Source organism: Nesoenas mayeri (genome assembly GCF_963082525.1).
Source record: "Nesoenas mayeri genome assembly, chromosome: 2".
NCBI lineage: Eukaryota > Metazoa > Chordata > Aves > Columbiformes > Columbidae > Nesoenas > Nesoenas mayeri.
This window is the reverse complement of record NC_137543.1, coordinates 65,710,852-65,730,892: the sequence shown is the minus strand read 5'-3', so window position 1 is coordinate 65,730,892 and position 20,041 is coordinate 65,710,852. Positions and strand designations below refer to the sequence as shown.

Below are 20,041 nucleotides of genomic sequence, written 5' to 3'. Positions count from 1 at the left end.
TCTTTCCTAGAATTTTCTAGAGTTTTTGTTTCCTCCAGCACCACACAATAGTAGAAACACAACCAGAATACAGTATGTCTCATGAGAAAGACTGACACTTACCTGTTCCAGCCAAACTCCAGATTCCTTATCAGGTTCCCAGATGATGACAGTTTTGTCCACTGATGCAGACAATATCCTCATTGGTTGTTGCATGCTGCCATCTACAGTACAAGGAAAACAATTACAACCTATGATAACATTTTCTACAATAATTTGGTCATACTGAAATCCAAACACACTAAGAAAATTGTTCAGCAGAGATGTGCAATGCTGTACCTAAATGCCAGACTTAACAGGCTCTGCATTCTTCCTATACATTCATTAGGAGGTATTGTATTTTTCACTCATCATGTCTCAAAGTAAATGTAAAACACATAGACAGGAGCAACCATCTTCTACTGTTTATTCACTCCAAACTGACATTGAAACAAATGTAATTTGGAAGAAAAGCTAGAGCTTCACAGAGAGATTGCATAGCAGTTGGCAGTTCTATTGCTCAAATTAGTTTTTACGGAGAGATTTCTAGTTTAAAACAAAATAATCTGTATGCCAATATTCACTGTTATTTTTTCCAAATTAAGTGTTAGATTCACTACAGACTCCAACAGACTCTGGCATCTAGAAGCAGGAAGGACTGCTCCCCAAAATGCAGCGAAACACTCAAGACAACTCCCCAGTATAGCCAGGACTGGGAAGAGGGAACTGGTTCATCACTCAGTTGAGAAACCTCTAAAACTGCTGGGAAACCTTTCCTGAGAACAGAGACATGGGTGGGCACCTCCTGAGGCAGTATCTTATGTCACACCAAACCTTCTACCTTCTGCATTGAGAAGGTCTCTCTCAGAGCAGTCTGCCCCTAATGAAGAAGAAAATCTATTTTGGGGAGCCCAAGATTGGGCAGGCCACAGAAAGCGAGCAGCTGCACGTATGCAGAAGCACAATGTAAGATACCTGGAATACTTCATGGCCTAACAGGACAGTTTTTCAGATTGCAGTGCAAGACTTGCATGATTATTTTGCCTAAACCTTGCCTTAACAGGCAAAATCTTTTATTAGCATTTATTTAAAAAAAAAAAAAAAGTGAAAGAACAGATAACTAAGCCAATATTTCTAAAGCAAGTCCTGTGGCTTTCACTACAGGTTCTTTGACATTTTAATTGCACTCTACTGTTCAAGTTTTGTATATACACTGGAAAAAAAGCTGTGCTTTGTACTGGTGAACTCACATGCCATCAGCAACTCTAAAACATCTCAGGAAAAAAAAAATATATCTCAATAGAAATCCTTTGTCAATACAAAAACCCAAGAGCATTCTCATGGTGCAAGCATGTCAAATCAAGAATGTCTTTCCCTTACGCTCCAGGCAGACATACACAAGTAAATCAGTACCACAAACAAGGCTGTCAGAGTTTAGAGATTTAAAAAGGAAGATAAAGACTAGGGCAAGATGCAAAATTAAACTGTAAAGACCATTATTTTTTCAGTGAGAGTATGCATTAATGCCTTAAAGCTATATGCTAGCTAGAGAAAACTGACACTCAAGGAATCCCTGGCACTGATGCATGAATGACTGAAGAGTGATCTTCTGAATGTTGCTATTTGTTCTTTTCTAGTTCAAGAAAAAGAAAGGAGTGTTCTTGAGTTAATTCTGATGTTCCAAGGAACAGACATTTCAAATACATGTATCAAGGCAAAATATTAGCACTATTAATTCATACTGATTAAACTGGTTTTTATTCCACTAACAGCAAATTAATTGCAACAAAGCCAGAACATCTCAGATATGTCATTTCATTCATTAATCAAAACCTGATTAAGAGAGAGCATCATGCAATACACAATGACAGACAGAGCCTGTGCTGTAAGATGTGCTTTTGTGGCAGATTCAGCCAAAACAGTAATTTACTTACAAAACATGATTTGCAGAACTTAATTATGTTCATAATCCACAGTGACAAGTGAGCATGCAAACAATTCAAAGACATTTGACTGTACTCTGTGTATACAACACTTAACATAACAGTCAAGTGGTATCTTCTTACCTTTGGAAAAGGAAGGTTGCCAGTGAACTGCGTACACCCAGTTTTCATGACCAGCCAACACAGACTCCAAAGTAATTGCATATGTTGTAACAGTATCTACCACAAAACAGAGAAAAACACCTTTCTTTCTAAAAGCCAAGACAGATCAGGTCATTTCTGATATCTTCAGTGAAAAAAAAATCAATGGCTTTCATCTACCAGTATCTCAATAGTCTATTGACACTGAACAGCTCCTTGAAAACCTACTTTGCTGCAAAACCTGAGTACCAGATTGACACCAGGAGGTCAGCCTGTTGCCTCAGAGAGCTATCACAGAATTCCTGGAGAAATCTCAAGCAATTTTGAAATAAACTCTCTGACACTGGTTCTACCTGTACTCTTAACTTAAGCATATTTACATCTACAAATGACTGTAAATACAAAAATTAAGATACTTCAAACAACGAATCAGGATTTGCAGCAAGTAGCATGAGCACTTTTTATATATATCATACAAATTTCTATATATTACCTAAGTTACCTAAATTAACCCATAATGGCAGCATTGCAAGCCTGTGACATTACAGTGCTCAAACAGTATATTAAATAACCAAAAAGTAAGCCCGCAAATACTTAATGGTTCGAGTAATGGTAGCAACTCCTAAGGCATTGAATTCAAAAGAAAACTAAAGCTGTGTTATCAAACTGAAGGAGAACTGCACACCACCTTACCTCCCACACACAAATCTATCTCCTGACTACATGCTGCATTTGAAGTAAATGTAACAAGGCATGTTGATATTAAGCTCTCTCACCACTTTACCATTTTTTAATACATCATTAACTTCACGTAGTCACAGCTTTAAAACAATAACTCCACTTTTTCTAATAGCTGAATAAAAACCAATGCAATCCTTTTAATACAAGAAACAAAACAAATTATAAGGGTAACCACCTTGTTAGCCACCCCGAAATCACAAACAGATACACAAGTGAGAAGCTGTGAAAGAGAATTTTATAGCTGTTACCCACCTTTGACAGTAAAAACATTCTCTTTCAGTCTTATGGAATCATCTTCAGTTTCTGGAAGTTCCTTTGATTTTGCACACACTTTCCAAATTCTTATCAAACAATCCTGAGCACAGCTCGCTAAGAAAAGGTCTTCACCTATTTGGTTTAAAAAAAAGAAAAAAAAAAAAATTATAGCCATGTTTTCATTGCAATCACTGCCATGACTAACCTACCACCTTTCCAAATGTACTACAGCTTTATCCTAATTTTTCTTATTGTATGCAATATCATAAACTTTTTTTTTTTATTTCAACATCAATTTACTTTCACATTTCAAAATCTCCACTAGTTTAGAATACACTGACTACAGACATTTTTATACTTACAAGACATGGAAGACATGGTAAGTGCTGTACATACTGTACATATGCTTCCACACTACCTATGGCCACCACTGTCAAAACTGACAGCTGTGATAAGTCCTTTCCTTTTCTTTTTTCAGGATTATAGCACTCTCTAATTCATTGTGGTTTAGTTTTGCCATTGCAAGAACTATTTGACTAGTTAACATCTGAACAGATTCTCCTCCTAATCTCTCATTCTTTAAAATTACAAAGAACAAGAAAAAATAATAAAGAGGGGTGAGGAGATGAAAAGTACTATTTTCTCCTACTTTCCTCACTTTGAAAAAGCAGTCAACTCTTCCTCACTCAGATACAGACATTTGCATATTGAGAAGGACAAGTTGCTAAAACTCCTACTTGTCTGCATTTAGCTACCAGTCAGGTAAACATACTTGAAGCAAGCAAGACAAAATGAGAGATGCAAACATAAGGTGTAAGTGTATTGCATCAATCCTACTGTATCCATAATTATGACAACTAAAACATAACTGTAGTACAGGTTCAACAATTCTTATGTTTTAATAAGACAAAGTTCTATCTTGATCTTTAATATTTTTACCACCATCTCAGAAAAAAAATCACAACCACAAGAGCTTAGGCACTACAGTGCATCAAACCAATCTGTTGGAGGGGTAAAACAGCAGTACTGTCATTAAACCAGTATTCCACTTCATTCATCTTTGATACTGACCACAGGCTGCCCATTCAACGCCTCTTATCCAATCCTCATGGCCAGGGAGTATTAAAGTTCTCTGAAACTGAATAAAAAATTCCTGTTATATCATAAAAATGCATCTAATTACCACACACATATGAGCAACTAGCTTTAGATTTTCAAGTCTTCTATGTTTACAGCTTCTATTATTTGAAACTGGAAAAACAAGCTGCTACTAAGGATTGTAAATTATTGTCAGACTCTAAATAGGCCTTTTTTGTTTTGCCACCATTGGGTAAACATGCATCACATCATGGCACCTCCCAAACATGAACAGGAAAAAATATTAATTTAAGGTGCTTACCTTCTAGAGGCTACAGACTATGTAACAGATGATTTTTTTTTTAAGTTTATCAGACTTATAGGGGTACACAAAAATAAAGTAATGCAGGTTATGACATGGTAAATAATTTTTATTATGTGTGTTAAGTAAATGCAACTGCAGATGATGTGAAAAATTAAGAGGTAAAACCAAGTGTAAAAAGAAGGGTAGATGTTTTGAAATTATTTCAATAATTAATTTGTAATTTAATACTATTACTAAGAATTACTTATGGGGCCAGAAATATTCCCTGTGTTTCTTAAGTTCATTAACTAAGTTTCTAAGGAAGGTAAGCATCAAGAACTGTATCTGCTGATGGAAACCTACACATGAACACAAGCTGAAGAACACAGGAATGCAAACATGGTCCAGACCTCCCTGCAAGAGCTTTCATTAGTAGTATATTTTCATTCATAACATTTATTACTTCTTGTTTTTATTCAAGTATGGCGGAAGTGTTCACTGCTTAATCAGCATTTAAAGCATTTCTGTTTTTCTTTGCCCAGAAAAAGCTCTACTTTCATTACATTTTTTTTTATCCCAGGATGACTTAAACGTCCAAAATAACCATTACAGTTCAAATGCTAGTGTAGTTTAGTACAAACGAGTAATGGTAACATTAGTTCTTGCATTCTGTTGTGCTAAATCCCTTACCTAGGCCTACTAACAGTTAAGTAATCTTGTAAGTAATGATGACAGTCTTTGCTCTCAGCACAAGACTGCAAATGAGAGTTCTCTTTCCCTATCTGTAATAAAAAATATATATTTTTTTTTAAAAAAAAGGCAACACAATAAGAAAGGTTCTCTCAAAAATCTCTCTTTTCAGCTTCAGAGAAGATAGTCAGCAACAGTAATTCATCCAAACAATTTATACAGCTAACTAAACATACTCAGAATTCAGTGCCTCTTCTCTTTGGTCCATACTTTCCTGGGTATTCCACAAAATCACCTTCACCATCAAAAAATGTTACTCAGCTTCTCCTTGTTCTACATTTGCATTCTTAATGTTACAGAACGATCCACATATTAGATACATGACCAGAAAAGTTTAAAAGAAACTTCAAAATCAGAAAGTTTTGGTCTTGATGAACAATGTGTTCCCAGAGTCACGTAAATCTCATTTGGCCTGTCACTTCTGCACTCACTGGCATTTCTGCATGTATGATAGATGTTCGTGTTAAACACTCAACTAGTTATGTGTAAATAAGGGCAGGAACAGTGCAGGAAACAAGATCAAACAGTGACCTAAAAGTTCTTGACACTATGTGTTTCTGGCAATATATTAAAAAAAAAAAAAAACACACACACAAAAAACCAACCACTTATTAGCACTTCACATTTCAGATAATAGATAAAAAACCATCTATTTATTCATTCAGTTATATGATCATTGAAATCATGCTCTGTATTTTACATTTGCCATGGTTACTTTGTAAAAGTATTCTGAAGTGAAAGACTGATTCAGGTTGAACTGTTGCTAACATGCTTGTTCCTTATACGTTGAACAGTATTGGTATTTCGTGAAACTTGCCTCTAATATTAATCTAAACACACATCTAGTAATTTTTAATTTCAGGGTTTTTTTCTAATTACCCATATATTTTCACATCAAAGAGAACCATTAAGAAAAGCAGATATTTGTTTTCTCTTTAAGAGAGTAAAACATTACTTTGAAGTTTCTAATTCATTTCTCAAATAAGCTTATAGGCACTACTGAGCCTCAAGTCAAGCCTGCAGTTCTTATGTGCTATAGCAAAAGCACTCAAAATTTTCCAGATATGGTTTCCCATAAAAATAAAAATTGACCCCTGAAACTGAGCAAGGAGTAGTATGCCCTCAGCTTGAGATTTTTGTATTGTTTTTGCTGTTTACTTTGAAGTCTGTGTCTCCTGGTATCACACACTCAGTTTCTTCAGATGTATTCCATTCTAAAACTGCATCAGTTTAAAGATCCTTGCAGATGCACATGGTCATTATTTCTAAATTATTCAGTCAAAGTTTTTCTTATTGCCTAAGTTATATTTGCAAGTATTTTGAGCTGCTATTCTTCACATTTTCACAGATTTTGTTCCTATAGTCTCATCTTTCTCCTTCTTTATTTCAGTTTTCCCCTTGATCCTTAGAGGGTACATAAGATTATTGAAAGTTACAGTACCAACATCTGAATCTAACAAAAACTCATTGTCCGAGTCACCTACTTCATAGGTTTTCCCATGCCTCTTAACTAATCTCTCAACATTTTTATGTAGCAGCAATCTGGTTTCTTTTCTTTTAGGCAAAGAGTAAAACTGTTCTGCAAGTGGCAGAACTAATGAAGCCTGGTTGTCTGTGGCCATGCCCAGCACAATCTGCACAACTAACTCTGCCCACACTTGGGGTACATGTCCTTCAGGATCAGGCTATTTAGCATATTTGGCAACTTTCACATAAGGTAACAGATGTTCAGATCTTCTCAGTTTCTCTCCAGTGGGCACTAAATGCGATACCTCTCCTCTATCCAGTTGCTAGTCTTGTAGAATTAGAAAGAGCCGGAATTATCTTTGAGTCTCTTATTCTACTTTTCAATTAGGCCAAATTATTTTGGGGAAACATACTCAAACATGTAACAGTAAATCTTCTCACAGAAACAAAGCTCAACATAGGGATGTTTTGTTTTAAAGCTCTATTTTAATCTTCTGGTTTACCTACTTCCCTTCCATAAGCCTGTAATATTTCAAGCAGGAAGACATGTAATGATTTCTGAAAGATATTCCCTGGGTACTTTTATAAATCAATACCCTCTTTCAAGGACTCAGAAAAGTAAAGAGATCATTTTCTCTCTACTACTTAACATAGTAAGGGATCTCTGGGTAGAGAGTCTTAAAGGATTTGAATCCAGCCCACTCAGTTTCAAAAACTAAGTAGTTTTTATGAATAAATATATTTCAACTATAAAATTCATGAGCTTACCAAAAGGCAGCTTTTTCCAGCTAACTGAAGATGCCTCACCTTCCCTCAGATTATAACAGTGCGCTCCAAGTTTCATTAGAATGTCCCATTAAGAACTTATATTCTACCTTGGAGTTCATACCATTTTTTCAGGGCTTTAACTACAGGAAGAGGTTTCTGAGAGTCCCAATTACAGGTCAGAGCTACAGGCTGTTACAAGTTAGAGAAGGATGCAAAAGTTTAGATTCTAATCATTCCTCTACACAAAGTTCTCGCAAAAAAATGACAGGATGACACTAATATTTCCTTCAAATACCTCTAAAAGTAGAACTGTGTAAGCCATAAAAAAGTGTCAGCAGATCTGAGAGAAGCCAACTAAAGAGAACCTTCCTTACATAGCTAGGAAGGAATTTACATCAGAAGGCTCACAAGAATGTTTTCATTCTGTTAACAGCTGTAATGCACTATGTAGGCACTTTTACTCCACCGGGGATCAAATTTGAGCTCTCTCTTTGAGATCTGTACAGTTTACTTAGTTAAAAGAGATGTTCTGGAAAGTCAACAGACACCAAACAGAAGTCCTGTCTCATTTAAAAAAAAGAGAGACTCTGAACCCAAACTCCGCCAAGACAGCTGGTGAAAATACTTCCTAAAATTGAAGGAAAATGTGTGAAAAATAACATATGTAAAATAAGAGAAAATTATTCATCCCTTGTATGATTAAAGTTTGCTACCTTCAAAAAAAGACAGCAGAATAAACTTGCTTATGAAGATGAAAATGGAGCTTGCTTATTCCAATTATCTTCCTTTATACTCCACAGACTGACTGCATTTAAGAATGCCTGAGACTGCTGTTATACTCAAAAGTTTATTCAACAGCTGGCAAAATAAGTTATGAATTTCTGATTTTTGGCAGTGAAACTGCATATTATTTGTTAATCTGAACCATGCAAGAAAACAAGTTCCAGATTTTGAATTAGGAAAATCAACTGTACAGCCCCTGACAAAAAAGTCTTTCTTTAGCACACTGAGAATCATGAGTGGCATTCTGCCATGGCTAATTCCCAGAACATCATTAAACTGATTTAACTCATGAGCTACATAAGGAAAGAAAAAGTAAAAGCTAAGAAAGTGGCCCTTCTTTCTGCTTAGTGGTCGAGAAAACACTGAACATAGCAGATAAAGGATGAAGTATTTATTTTACAGACAACAACAAAAAAGAAACCTTATTCTTGTATGTTGCAGCATGAACAGGCAAAATTATCAATAAAGTAGCTTTTATCTCAAAAATCACGAAGAAAATCTGTTCTTCAGTCTCTAAGGGGACTGTACCTGAACAAATCCAGAAACATGGTTCCTATATACGTTAGTTTCAATGGGGGTTCTGAATGTTCAGGTTCGTTGGTACATTGTGAGGCAGTGTTTGTGGTTTGAGGTTATTTTCAAGGGAGCAATAGAGAGAAAAAAAAAGACATTTACTTCTGTTTTGAAAGACAGTCATTCAAAACATGCTTTAGAGTCTAATAAAACTTCTGAACCAATCCAAGAGAAGACAGAATTTCTCTGTAGTGCTCCAAAGGAACATTAAACTCTACAAGAAGCTAAAGATAGAGACAGCTTTCAAATAATACATGAAAAATGTGCATGTTTTAGAAGATCAGACACTCCTTCAAATATTTCTTTCAATATTCAGAAACATTGAGCACAAAGGCCATGCTTAGCAACAAAAATACAATTCTACAGATGGAAATAATATCAGTTTTACTATAGGAATTTATAGACTGAAAGGAACATCATTTCCATATGAACCATTTAATACATGGATACTCAGTAAAGACGGTCAGTTGTGCCTATTATGTAATCGAAAACAAAAACAGAGGCTCTCTTCATATAGGGCAAGAATAAGAAAAACTAACACTTTCATGCACTGAATCCAACTTCAACATTTTGTATGTACACTTCATCATTACCTAGAAAAATGGATGAACTATTTGAACAGAGGTAGTTGCATGTGATGGCTATATGAAGACAGATACTAGTTATTGAAGAACCTCAAAAATCATCAGCACTTATGGAAAGAAAAACTGAGTAACAAGAGACAAAAACTATAATTACCTGGTCATTCTGCTTTATAAACAAATGTATTTTGCAGTCATCACCACCACAAGCCAGTATTGGTACTGGAAAGGAAAAAAAAAAGTCTCTGTTGCTCAAGTTACAAAATCTAATGTTCTAGAATACGACAAATCATAATAAATAAATAACATAAAAATCAACATATTAATAAATATATTAATACAAACAGGCAAGCATGATACCACTTTTTTGTTCTCCCAATTAGACACCTAATATTGTTTGAAATAAACTAGGACTTGAAGAACACAAAAAACACAAAACTCACAAGTTATTTTGGCATCTATATAATATCTACAAATTCTTCAGATGCTAAAGAGTAGTTTCCTTCAAGCTCCTGTATCTGTAGGAAGTTCAAGTATTAGAGATTTTTAATTAATTGTTTATTTTATTGAATCAACAGGCATTTGCTCTAAATACAAAAGGAGCAAGCAACAAAACAAAATTACTCAGAACTGGAGTTCTGACCAAAAAAGGAAGACAGACCACCAACAACTGTACACAATGATATGAAGGCAATGAACATTATTATACACATCCTCAAGTCTTGAGTAGTAGTTTACTTCTATGACCCATCTAGAAAGTGCCCTAAACACACAAGTCTATTGAAGCAAACCAGACAAAGTTTTGTTTAAAGGGAAAACAAGAGAAATCAGGCAGTGTATTAGTTCATCTCTCCCACGGAAGAAGATGGAGAAAAATAGTTAACCCTTACTCCACTCTTTTTGGGTCATAAGGATGAAGTAGTACTGCTAGGGACTGAAATAGCAAAAGAAAATGAATTTTAGAAAATTATGAAGAAATAAGTTATCAGGGCTAGACATTCACATTTCCCAAATCTGGGTAGAAAAAAAAAATACTAAATGTCACTAAAATCAGCTACTTCATTTAAAAATCCTATATGTCATCCCTTTAAAGGGCTAGAATTATCTTTAGTAGGGACAGATCAAAAAAATCAACTTGAATATTCATAAGTGTACACTCTATCCGAATTTCCTCTTTCAGCTTGTACAGAATCTGTGCTTAGATATCTCCTGCTCCTCTCACACTTACACCTCTATCACTTGCTGCTTCTCTCCAACCTTTAAGTCACATTTCACCTTCATATCCTCCTTGCCTTGCATGGGGCCAAAAAAGACTGCTTTGGGCTGGAGGTAATGAGATGTTTTGAAAGAAGACCCAGTCTTCAGAAAAGGAGCAAGAATTAGGGCTTTTTCCACAAAATATGATACAATGTATGTTCTTGTAGCCTGTATCATCTTTTCCTGAGAAATACATTTTATAGGCCATTACAGTAACTACATACTTATTCAGTGGAATAAAAGCTTGACTAATAAAAACAGTAAGAGAATTATGATCTAGTTGCTGTAACAGACAAATGCAAAAGTTTTCACTCAAAAAGTTCTATCAAGTATATAACTGGCAAAACCAGACTAGTATATAGTTTTTCACATAAATGTATTAGAATTTCAATCTAATTGAGATAAAGTCCTGCAAAGGAAATTGAAAAAATTAGTGGGAAAGTGTGGTCCAGTTGCAATTGGGACAGTGTGATTGGCAAAGCTTTTTCAAGTTTGTTCACATTTTTCCCACCTGTTGCAATTCAGTTCTGAGGAGAAAATTCTTATTTGTCAGAGACCAAGCTATGGCACCACAATTCTCCAGGTGGTAGGAAGAATCAGAGTATAAGACAAAAGAGCTGACTAAGATCTGTAAAATAGTAAATCCTATTCCCAGCATTTTAGAAGCAAGGTTTCTATAGACAACGCAAGGCAAAAAGCAGCAAACCAAACAAAACAGGACGAAGCTTTTCTTCCAGATCCAGAAAACAACTGTGAAGAAACTCTTTCACTAAGATGCTGCTAGTAAAGTGCTTACACGCTACTCCAGCTGTAAATAATTGTTCAGGTATTTATGCACAGTCTATTGGTCTTCCCCATTTGACTTCTTCACGAAAATGGTTCTTAACTTTTTTTTTAATAATTTATTTTCAAAGACAATCAGTTAAAGTATTAGGCATCATGAACTTTGATGTCTTTTGAAAGTTAAAGCATCCACTACATACTCATCTATTTTCAATGCAAGCTTTAAATTTCTTTGCTTGGTGAAATGAGAGGTTACTGTAAATGCTTCTAGTTCAGGAGAGTAGTTTACGACTTTTGGAAAAGTAATTCTGTATTTTAATTCATGACTGCAGATTGCCCTGAAGAGAAAAGCTTCTTTAAATCTTAATACAGCTGCCAGCAGAGCCTTCATAAAGATTTCAGAGCAACTCCTAAAATTATCACGGATCATTGTTCCATGAAGCTCATTAAAATTCCAAATTTCCATTACAGATTAATGTTTCTGACAAAAAGATCAGCAGTGAGATTTTTTAAAATATTGTTTAAGGTACTTCACATTGGAACTGCCATTAAAAACATAAATGTAAAGGGCTTTTTTTTTAAATTTCTGCACAAAACCTATGCAAATAAATTCTCATTTCAAAATAATTTCAGTTCTTTAGAAAAGTACTCTTTTTCAGGTTATGAGTACTGTGTTGGTTTTGAATAACTAATTTGAATTGGGATGGGAAGAGGCCACAATAATGGATTGTCCTGCTCTGAATGCAACTTGAAGTAACACCAGGTTTTGGGGACTCTGAAATTTTCACACCAAAACAAAATGCTTGCTATCCCACCATTTAAGGTTTAAGCACTCCCTGCAATTTTGGTTTCAGAAGCATTTAGTTTTAAGAATTAATATGATAATCTTTGTTTTAGGCTTTTTTTTCCCAAAATAAATGGTCACTTCTGTTGTATACAATGTGATTTCAACATTAAAAAGATGCACTACTCTAAAGCGTTACAGTGAAAATTTCTTACCTGTACACTATCGTACATGAAGAAATAATTTATTGCTTTGCAATATGAATTATATAGTCATTAAACTGGCACCACAGAAACTCCACTTCTACTGAAAATTGACACTGGAAGTAACGACCTTAATTTACCCTGAAGCCTTTTAACTTCATCCCAACAACCACCTGTTAGTACATTAACAGGAAAAAAAAGAGAGAGAGAAGTTTAAAGTTCTTTAGTGGTGCAGATGCTGCTTTTGTTATCAGACACCCTCTGGAAATGGACATCAACATTTCCAAATGGGACAACGCATCTTGATAGAGCTTTCATATCTCCCAGAATTAACACAAGTCAAAGAATAAAATAAGCTTCTGTATAATTGCTCTGGAGGCATACAATCAAACAACACATCGGTGTGGAACACATGCAACTAACAGTTGAAAACTCCAGATACAGTGAGAAACTTCAGCACTTTTTGTCTTGGGAGCCCAGCACTCCTCCATCCAGGTGAAAGGCTCTAACACAAACTTAATTCAACATATATATCTGGCTTGAGGATACATTTAGGTTTGTTGTTTGTTTGTTTGGTTTTTTTTGTTTTATACAGATTTGCAACAGAAGAATGTGTCTGTGGCAGGCTCCAAAACCTGGACATTTTTTGTTAATAGAAAACTATATAAACCATACTGAACAGTCAGGTTAAACTTGTTCAGCATCTCAATTTTTTTCCACATTTAAGACTGAACAAGTGATAAAGGCTGCCCATTAACCTGCAATTTTTGATGCAGGCTCGCAGATTCTTTTTCTAGATCTTGCCCTTCAATTCAAACAACAAGAACAAACATACACAGCAGCACCACAAGGACTGGGTGAAACTAAGCATCACCCTAACTCATTTACTTATAGCCCAGTTAGTCCTTTTTTAAGTTCTCTGTCTCAAGAGTTCAACTAAAAAACTCAATTTGAGCATCATTTTGAAGGCACTGTAATCAGCCAGTAATTTTCTATGATAATTACTAAGAAGAGTTCAGTGACAATCAGCTTAGGCTGATTCTGTAGAAAACAAAAAATACAGCACAAGGGTCTGCAGTTGGTCAAATGAAAATCTATTTCGGGGATTTCTCCGATTTTACATTTCCTGCATTGATATTCAAGATGTGCAGCTGTACTTACCACTGCTGCCAGGCAAGAACGATAAGCAGACATCCATAACAAATCCATTTCCAAACTGCAGAATTTCAATACATTTAGCTGGAAAACAAGGACAGCATTGATCTCATTAATCATAAGTATTACAGTTACGCTGTCATTTCCTACTACATTATGTAGTTAAAATTTCCCATTCAATTTTATTTTAAGGAGCTGAAAAACTTCTACATTTTTCAGAAGCCTAAATAATAATATTATCTTCTCTGGGGCCACAGAAATTCATCTAGAGTTAGCTGAGTTAGAAGATAAATCACTATTCTCCACTGACTATTAAAGTTGTATAAAAGCTTCACTGTGGTAACACATCAGAAGCGATAAATATTGCAAATTATATCCTGTGGCAACAACATTGACTACACGGGAAGCTAAAAGTGAATCCATTTTCTACAAGAGTGGAGAGATGAGTAAAAACCAACCTTCCTGTAAACACCCCTGAAATCCTAGAAGTGGCTAAACTGATAAGTCATCAAGATCAAAGTAACCAACGGGATTGCACAAAAACCTCTCTACAGAAGCAGAACTGGTCCTTCCACCACGGGAACCCACAACAGGAAGACAAAAAGGAAAGGATGTGACTTCATGGTATTCTTTGCGAGCATGAGAAATGACTTCCAGAATGTGGGACTGAAGACTGGCAACTCTCACTTCTCTCCTGTAGGCAGGGCAATGTGAAATCTTCACATGCACCAGATAAGGAAGAAAGTAGCTTGAAAGATGCAGACAGTACAACTCAACTAGCAAATAACACTTCAAATCTAGATTATCCACCCAATTTATCTCCTATATATTTCAAAGAGCTGTTCTCCCATGTGTCCATGCAAGAGCCTAGTTCATCAGAAGGTCAAGATCCTATTACCCCACACTTCATTGGACTCAAGTCAATAGTAACAAAAAAGTTACTAGTTTAACCTCACCTTTCTAATGCCAGCATTCATCATTTTACTAAGTAATTTTACTTCATGCACACATACAGCTAGTTTGCCCCCACAAAGTGATGGTTCAGATTATCAGATTCTGAACACATATTAAAAAGAAACAAGTAAATTCAGCCAACACGTTGCACAGTCTGAAGATAAATCAATATAGTTGTATTAAAAGATGTTAGTATTTAGGCAAGTACTTCAATGGATAAGCACTCATCTTTTTTTTTAAGCCAGACAATTGTCCATAATATTAAAAAAAAGTTACCTTCTGAACCATGCCGAGACCAAATTCTCACAGTAGAGTCAGAAGCTGCAGAAGCTACTAGCAGATTTGAATCAGGCTCATCTGACTGGAAGACAGCATCCACGGCACAAACAGCTTCAGCATGGCCTTTGAAAGGAATGCTTTTCACAGGCTGAACACATCAGAAAGTTTTACAAAGTTATACAAATAAACAACATTAAATTCCAGTAACTTATCCAAGAGAATTTTTAAAGCCATTTGAAGAAATAAAACAATTTAATACTGAAAACAAGTTGTACGCCTGCAATGGCAGAGAACCTGCCAAGCTATGCTTAAGCTACAGCATATTCCAGGAAAACACTGAGAGGGGATACAGCTATGATAAGTATTAACTTGGTAAGATTTTGTTCAAAGCTGAACAAAATTAAATGTTCCTGTGTACACTACACAAACCTCACCATTCCTTGAGGGAATCTGGAAATAATAGAGAAGGTAGGAAGAGCACTTTCCTTCTTTTTTCTCATTCTCTTGCCCCTCACCCTAAGGAATATCTCATAAAAGCTTAGAGAACCTTCGTGAAGGAGAGAGAGTAGAGAACACAACGGAATAAGTAGCAGCTACAGCAGCTTTAGCAGCAATGTTTAGTGTGTTCTCACAAGTTAAACCAGCTTTTACTCCTTCAAAATAGCAACACGAAAAACACTAAATTTAGACTTTAGTACCTACTTCCTTAATGAACAGGTGATTCAATTTGTAATATGTTCCTCATAAACACAAAGAGCAAAATGAGAGGCTTTTAATTCTGCAACCAGAAGTTGTCCACTATTTATCCAAACTTTGTCATAAATGCACTTGACGTCTCTTTTCAACACATGGTGTGGTAGGTCACACATTTTAAAACGCCAAACCTCATCTAGTTTGAGATAGCCTATGAAATGGGTTACCTACACAGCCATTCACAAACTAATGCCTAATAAAAAGGGTTTTAAAAGTTAGATAGTAAATTAAAGTATATTTTCATCTACATCTCAGTTCATTCTGAAGGTTCTTCTACGCCATATTCCATCTTTTGCCTTAAATTTTACAGTATGAATAGTAAATTATCATGTCTCCTTTTCTCAATTACTCTGACAAATTAAATTGTTGCACAGATTTATTTATTTTTTAAACACCTACTCCAACTTGTATATCATCCTGGTAAGACCACCTATATACAAACACTACACTGTCACACCGATTGACCAGAAATCATTAGAAATGGATATAAAGAAACAAGGAAGAAGGGCACAGGAAATGTCAACTCATTATTTGAAGATTTAAGGCAGTTTGAAGGGAAGTGCTACACAAGATCAGAAAGCTGATGACTTGAGAACAGACAAACGAGATCTTTTAGACATGCTGGAAAAATCCACCTGATGACAGGTTAGCTAATTTCTTAATGAAGGTTGATTTGAAAAATATAAACTACAGAAAAGAAGAAACAACATTTAAAGTAAAACGTAGCATGACAGTTTACCAATAACTTGAAGAAGATGCAGGCAAGGTTCAATAGTTAAACACAGAAATATGAATAATAAATGCAGAAAAAACATGATTTGTGGTATGGGAGAAAGCAGGGAGGGGGAAGATTTTAAAAGAGGTTTTTCCTGCTTACCTGATTATTCCACTTTCCTGTTTCATTCAGTTCCCAAAGAATGAGTTGTTTATCAGATCCACCAGAAATTAACTCTGTTTCAGAAGCTAAAAAGTATATTTTGGTAAGTCTTGCGAACACTTACTTTGTTACAGCAGCCAACAACATAAGAAGTTACATTGGTTACTACTCACTAAATACCATGTATCAACTGTAAGCAAAGTTTTCATCAAAATAAACTATGCCTAATACGAGCTGCACGAGTTGAAAGGCTGGCAGGTAATAACGCTATTAAGAAGGAATCTTTTCATTTCAGTACTTCCTCCCAAAAAAGCAACAAGTCTAATCAACAGCCCCATTTCTCTTTGTCGATGAGTTTCTACAAATGCCTAGGGGCAAGAATATATGCCTTTGAAAAGTTTGCACTAAGCAACTTCAAATTCTTGAATTACTACCAAAAGCCTCATACAGGCCTCAAAGCACTTCCATCTTGAAAGATTATGTTTTCAGGGACATGACCTCTACGCAACTTACAGCTTTACAGTCAGAGATTTCTTAAAAGGCATTGCAAAGCAGTTTACAATGTCAAATCGTGCCGAACTCCAAGCCCTTACTGAAGCACCGCAGCTGCAAATCTGCCAGAGCCACCGCAGCCCCTGGCAAAACCGCCTCCTGGGCTGGTGCTGGCTGCGGGGCCCGGAGCGGACAGCCGACCGGATCTCCTCGCTCACCTGAGTGTGGCGGGTCAGATCCCTGCGGACCCACGTGTTAAAATCCTCACTAGGAAAGAGGAAGCGCTGCTGCAGCTCCAACTTTCCTTCAGTTGTATTAACTGCAGCCCCTCTGCTGCCGACCCTCTCGCTTCACCTTCCCAAGAGAGGGGGAGAGCAGCAGCGCAAGGAAGCGGCCCCGGCCCCCGCCGCAGCGCACCTCCCTCATTCCCCGTCTGCGGCTCCCCGGGTCTGGGGGACGAGGAGAGGGAGAAGAAAAGCCGCGCTACTCACCGCCGTCCCGCTGGCGGACCCAGCGCACGCAGTTCACCCGGCCGGTGTGGCCGCGGAGGGCAGCGACCACCCGCGCGGCCTGCGGGAGAGAGAAACACTGGGTTTGTTCACCCTGGAGAAGAGGAGACTGAGAGGAGACCTCATGACGGCTACAGGTTCCTCACAAGGGGAGGAGGAGGGGCAGGCGCCGAACTCTTCTCTTTAGTGACCAGTGACAGAACCCGAGGGAATGTCAGGAAGATGTGCCAGGGGAGGTTCAGGTTGGACATTAGGAAAAGGTTCTTCCCCCAGCGGGTGGTGGAGCACTGAACAGGCTCCCCAGGGAGGTGTCACGGCCCCAAGCCTGACAGTGTTCAAGAAGAAAATGGACAACACCCTCAGACACATGGTGTGAACTGTGGGGTTGTCACATGCAGGGACAGGAGTTGGACTCCATGGTCCTTGTGGGTCCCTTCCAACTTGGGACATTCTACGATTTTATGGGAAACACCGAGCCTCAGGCCGCGCTGCCGCGGCCGGCCCCAGCCCCGGCCCGCCTCACAGCGCCCCAGCTCACCGCCGGCTGGTAGAGTACGACGTCCCGGCAGCTACCGAAGGCGAGAAGCGCCCCCCGGCCCCAGGACACGGCTCCGCCGCCCGTCCGGTTGGCGCAGCAAGCGACATGACAGATCTCCACGGGCGCCGCCATCTTCGCTTCCGCCGCGTGCGCGACCTCGCGCGGCTCCCGTAGCAACGACCCCGCGCGGTCCCCGAGGGGGCGGGGCCTACGGCCGAAGCGCGGGGCTGGGGCGTGGCCACTGGGCGGGGGGGCGCCGGGCTGATCAGAGCCGGTTACAGAGCCGCAGAATCATACAGGGTTAGGGGTTGGAAGGGACCTCGAAAGATCATCCAGTCCAGTCCCCCTGCTGGAGCAGGAACACCTAGATGAGGTTACACAGGAAGGCGTCCAGGCAGGTTTTGAATGTCTCCAGAGAAGGAGACTCCACAACCTCCCTGGGCAGCCTGTTCCAGTGCTCTGGCACCCTCACTGAGAAGAAGTTTCTTCTCCTATTCAAGTGGAACCTCCTGTGTTCCAGTTTGTACCCATTACCCCTTGTCCTATCATTGGTTGTCACCGAGAAGAGCCTGGATCCATCTTCATGACACCATTTAAATATTTATTAACATTAATAAGTTCACCCCTCAGTCTCCTCCAAGCTGAAGAGCCCCAGCTCCCTCAGCCTTTCCTCATTAGGGAGATGCTCCGCTCCCATCCTGGCCCAGCCTGGGGTGGTCTGGCCCTGGCTTCGTGACTGTGGGGTCAGAGAGAGCCAGCGTGAGCCTGAGTGGCCGTGGGGAGAGCCCATTCCTTGGCTTCCACTGCTGGTCTTGTGTCGGGGAGCTCCGTGGTGCTTTACCCCTGTAAGGACCAGCTGGGCCTCAGGGGCACAGCAGCCCCGTGCTGGGGCTTAAAAGGCATAGAAGTCAGTGGAATGGGAACTAGGGTTGTTCTAGGGGTTTTTGCAGGAGTGGGAGTTTAATCTTTGTTGCACCTATTTTCAAACAGAGGTATAAAACATTCAAAACTTGTCAGGATTTTGGGTTTTGGTTGTTTTTGTTTACTTGTTTTGGTTTTGGTAGGGTTTTATGTGTGTAGAAGTTGATTGCACATGAACTAGGAAAGAGCAGAACCGAGTATCAGAGATTGTATTGTTGTTACCCATTTCTGATCTGTTTCTGTCGCTGTAAAGCACCCTGATAATCAGTCTTAACTCACTGATCTCAGACTGTGTTTGATATTACAGTTTATTATGATGTCCTGGAATAACTGTCACAGAAATCATGTGAATTTGCAACCGAGCAATGGCCAGGGCCCCAGTGGGGTGATCTCGATAAGTTTGAGTTTCTCTGTTTTTCAAGACAAAAGATGAGATCATAGCAGATTAGAGAATTCTAGGTTACTTTTTTTTTTTTAATTGATCTATTTATTGCCCTCACTACACAAGAAATTGAAACCAAATCAAGAAAGATAAATACTGCAGTAGTAGTCTGCTTTTATTTGCATTGTCACTAGCCTGAAAAAATGGGTTCATTAGAAGATATTACAATATATGGATGTGCTATGAACTGTTGCAGCTATTTGGCCTCCCAGGCTCAAGAATTTTTCCACTTACTGGTGGCTGCAGATGCCACCTGCTGTCCCACAGGCTGCATAGGAGCCTCAGCAGGACCTTCAAGACATCCACTCTGCCTCCAAATGCTTGACCCCATGCACGCAGAAGGCCCAGGTTGAAGTATAAATGGACTGCCCTAGGACAGAAAACATAGAAAGGGAGAGGAAACAGAGGTGTACCTACACCTGTCCTGTGCTTCCTTCCCCCAGATTGCACCTGGGATATCAAAGATGAACTGAAAAGCTAGAAAGTCTGTGGTAGAGGGAGAAGACAGCTCTGCATGGCTGTGCAGGGAACAGGGATCAGGGAGAGAAGCAGCAGAAAGCAAGCAGGCATCCAGGGAAAGCCTGGTAACACAGGCTTCCTGAGTAACACAGGGAACACCTTGGATCCAAAACCATTCCTGCCTGGCCTTTATTTCCCCATGTGCCTGCAAATTCATTAATGCTGATTGTCGGC

The 20,041-nt window shown here is 38.3% G+C and overlaps 1 protein-coding gene across 1 annotated transcript in view; it reads right to left on the bottom strand.

Annotated features, from left to right (window-relative positions):
• ELP2 (elongator acetyltransferase complex subunit 2) overlaps positions 1 to 18,117 on the bottom strand; it is a gene marked incomplete at both ends in the record, with an annotated part of 38,707 nt that extends 20,590 nt beyond the window's left edge. Inside the window, 10 exons of the mRNA XM_080364154.1 lie at positions 103 to 203; positions 2,085 to 2,180; positions 3,096 to 3,230; positions 4,170 to 4,236; positions 9,559 to 9,623; positions 13,590 to 13,667; positions 14,814 to 14,964; positions 16,447 to 16,532; positions 17,430 to 17,508; positions 17,986 to 18,117. Coding sequence (XP_080220280.1) covers positions 103 to 203; positions 2,085 to 2,180; positions 3,096 to 3,230; positions 4,170 to 4,236; positions 9,559 to 9,623; positions 13,590 to 13,667; positions 14,814 to 14,964; positions 16,447 to 16,532; positions 17,430 to 17,508; positions 17,986 to 18,117 — 990 coding nt within the window. The remainder of the gene's footprint in view (positions 1 to 102; positions 204 to 2,084; positions 2,181 to 3,095; positions 3,231 to 4,169; positions 4,237 to 9,558; positions 9,624 to 13,589; positions 13,668 to 14,813; positions 14,965 to 16,446; positions 16,533 to 17,429; positions 17,509 to 17,985) is intronic.
• Positions 18,118 to 20,041: the final 1,924 nt, after the last annotated feature.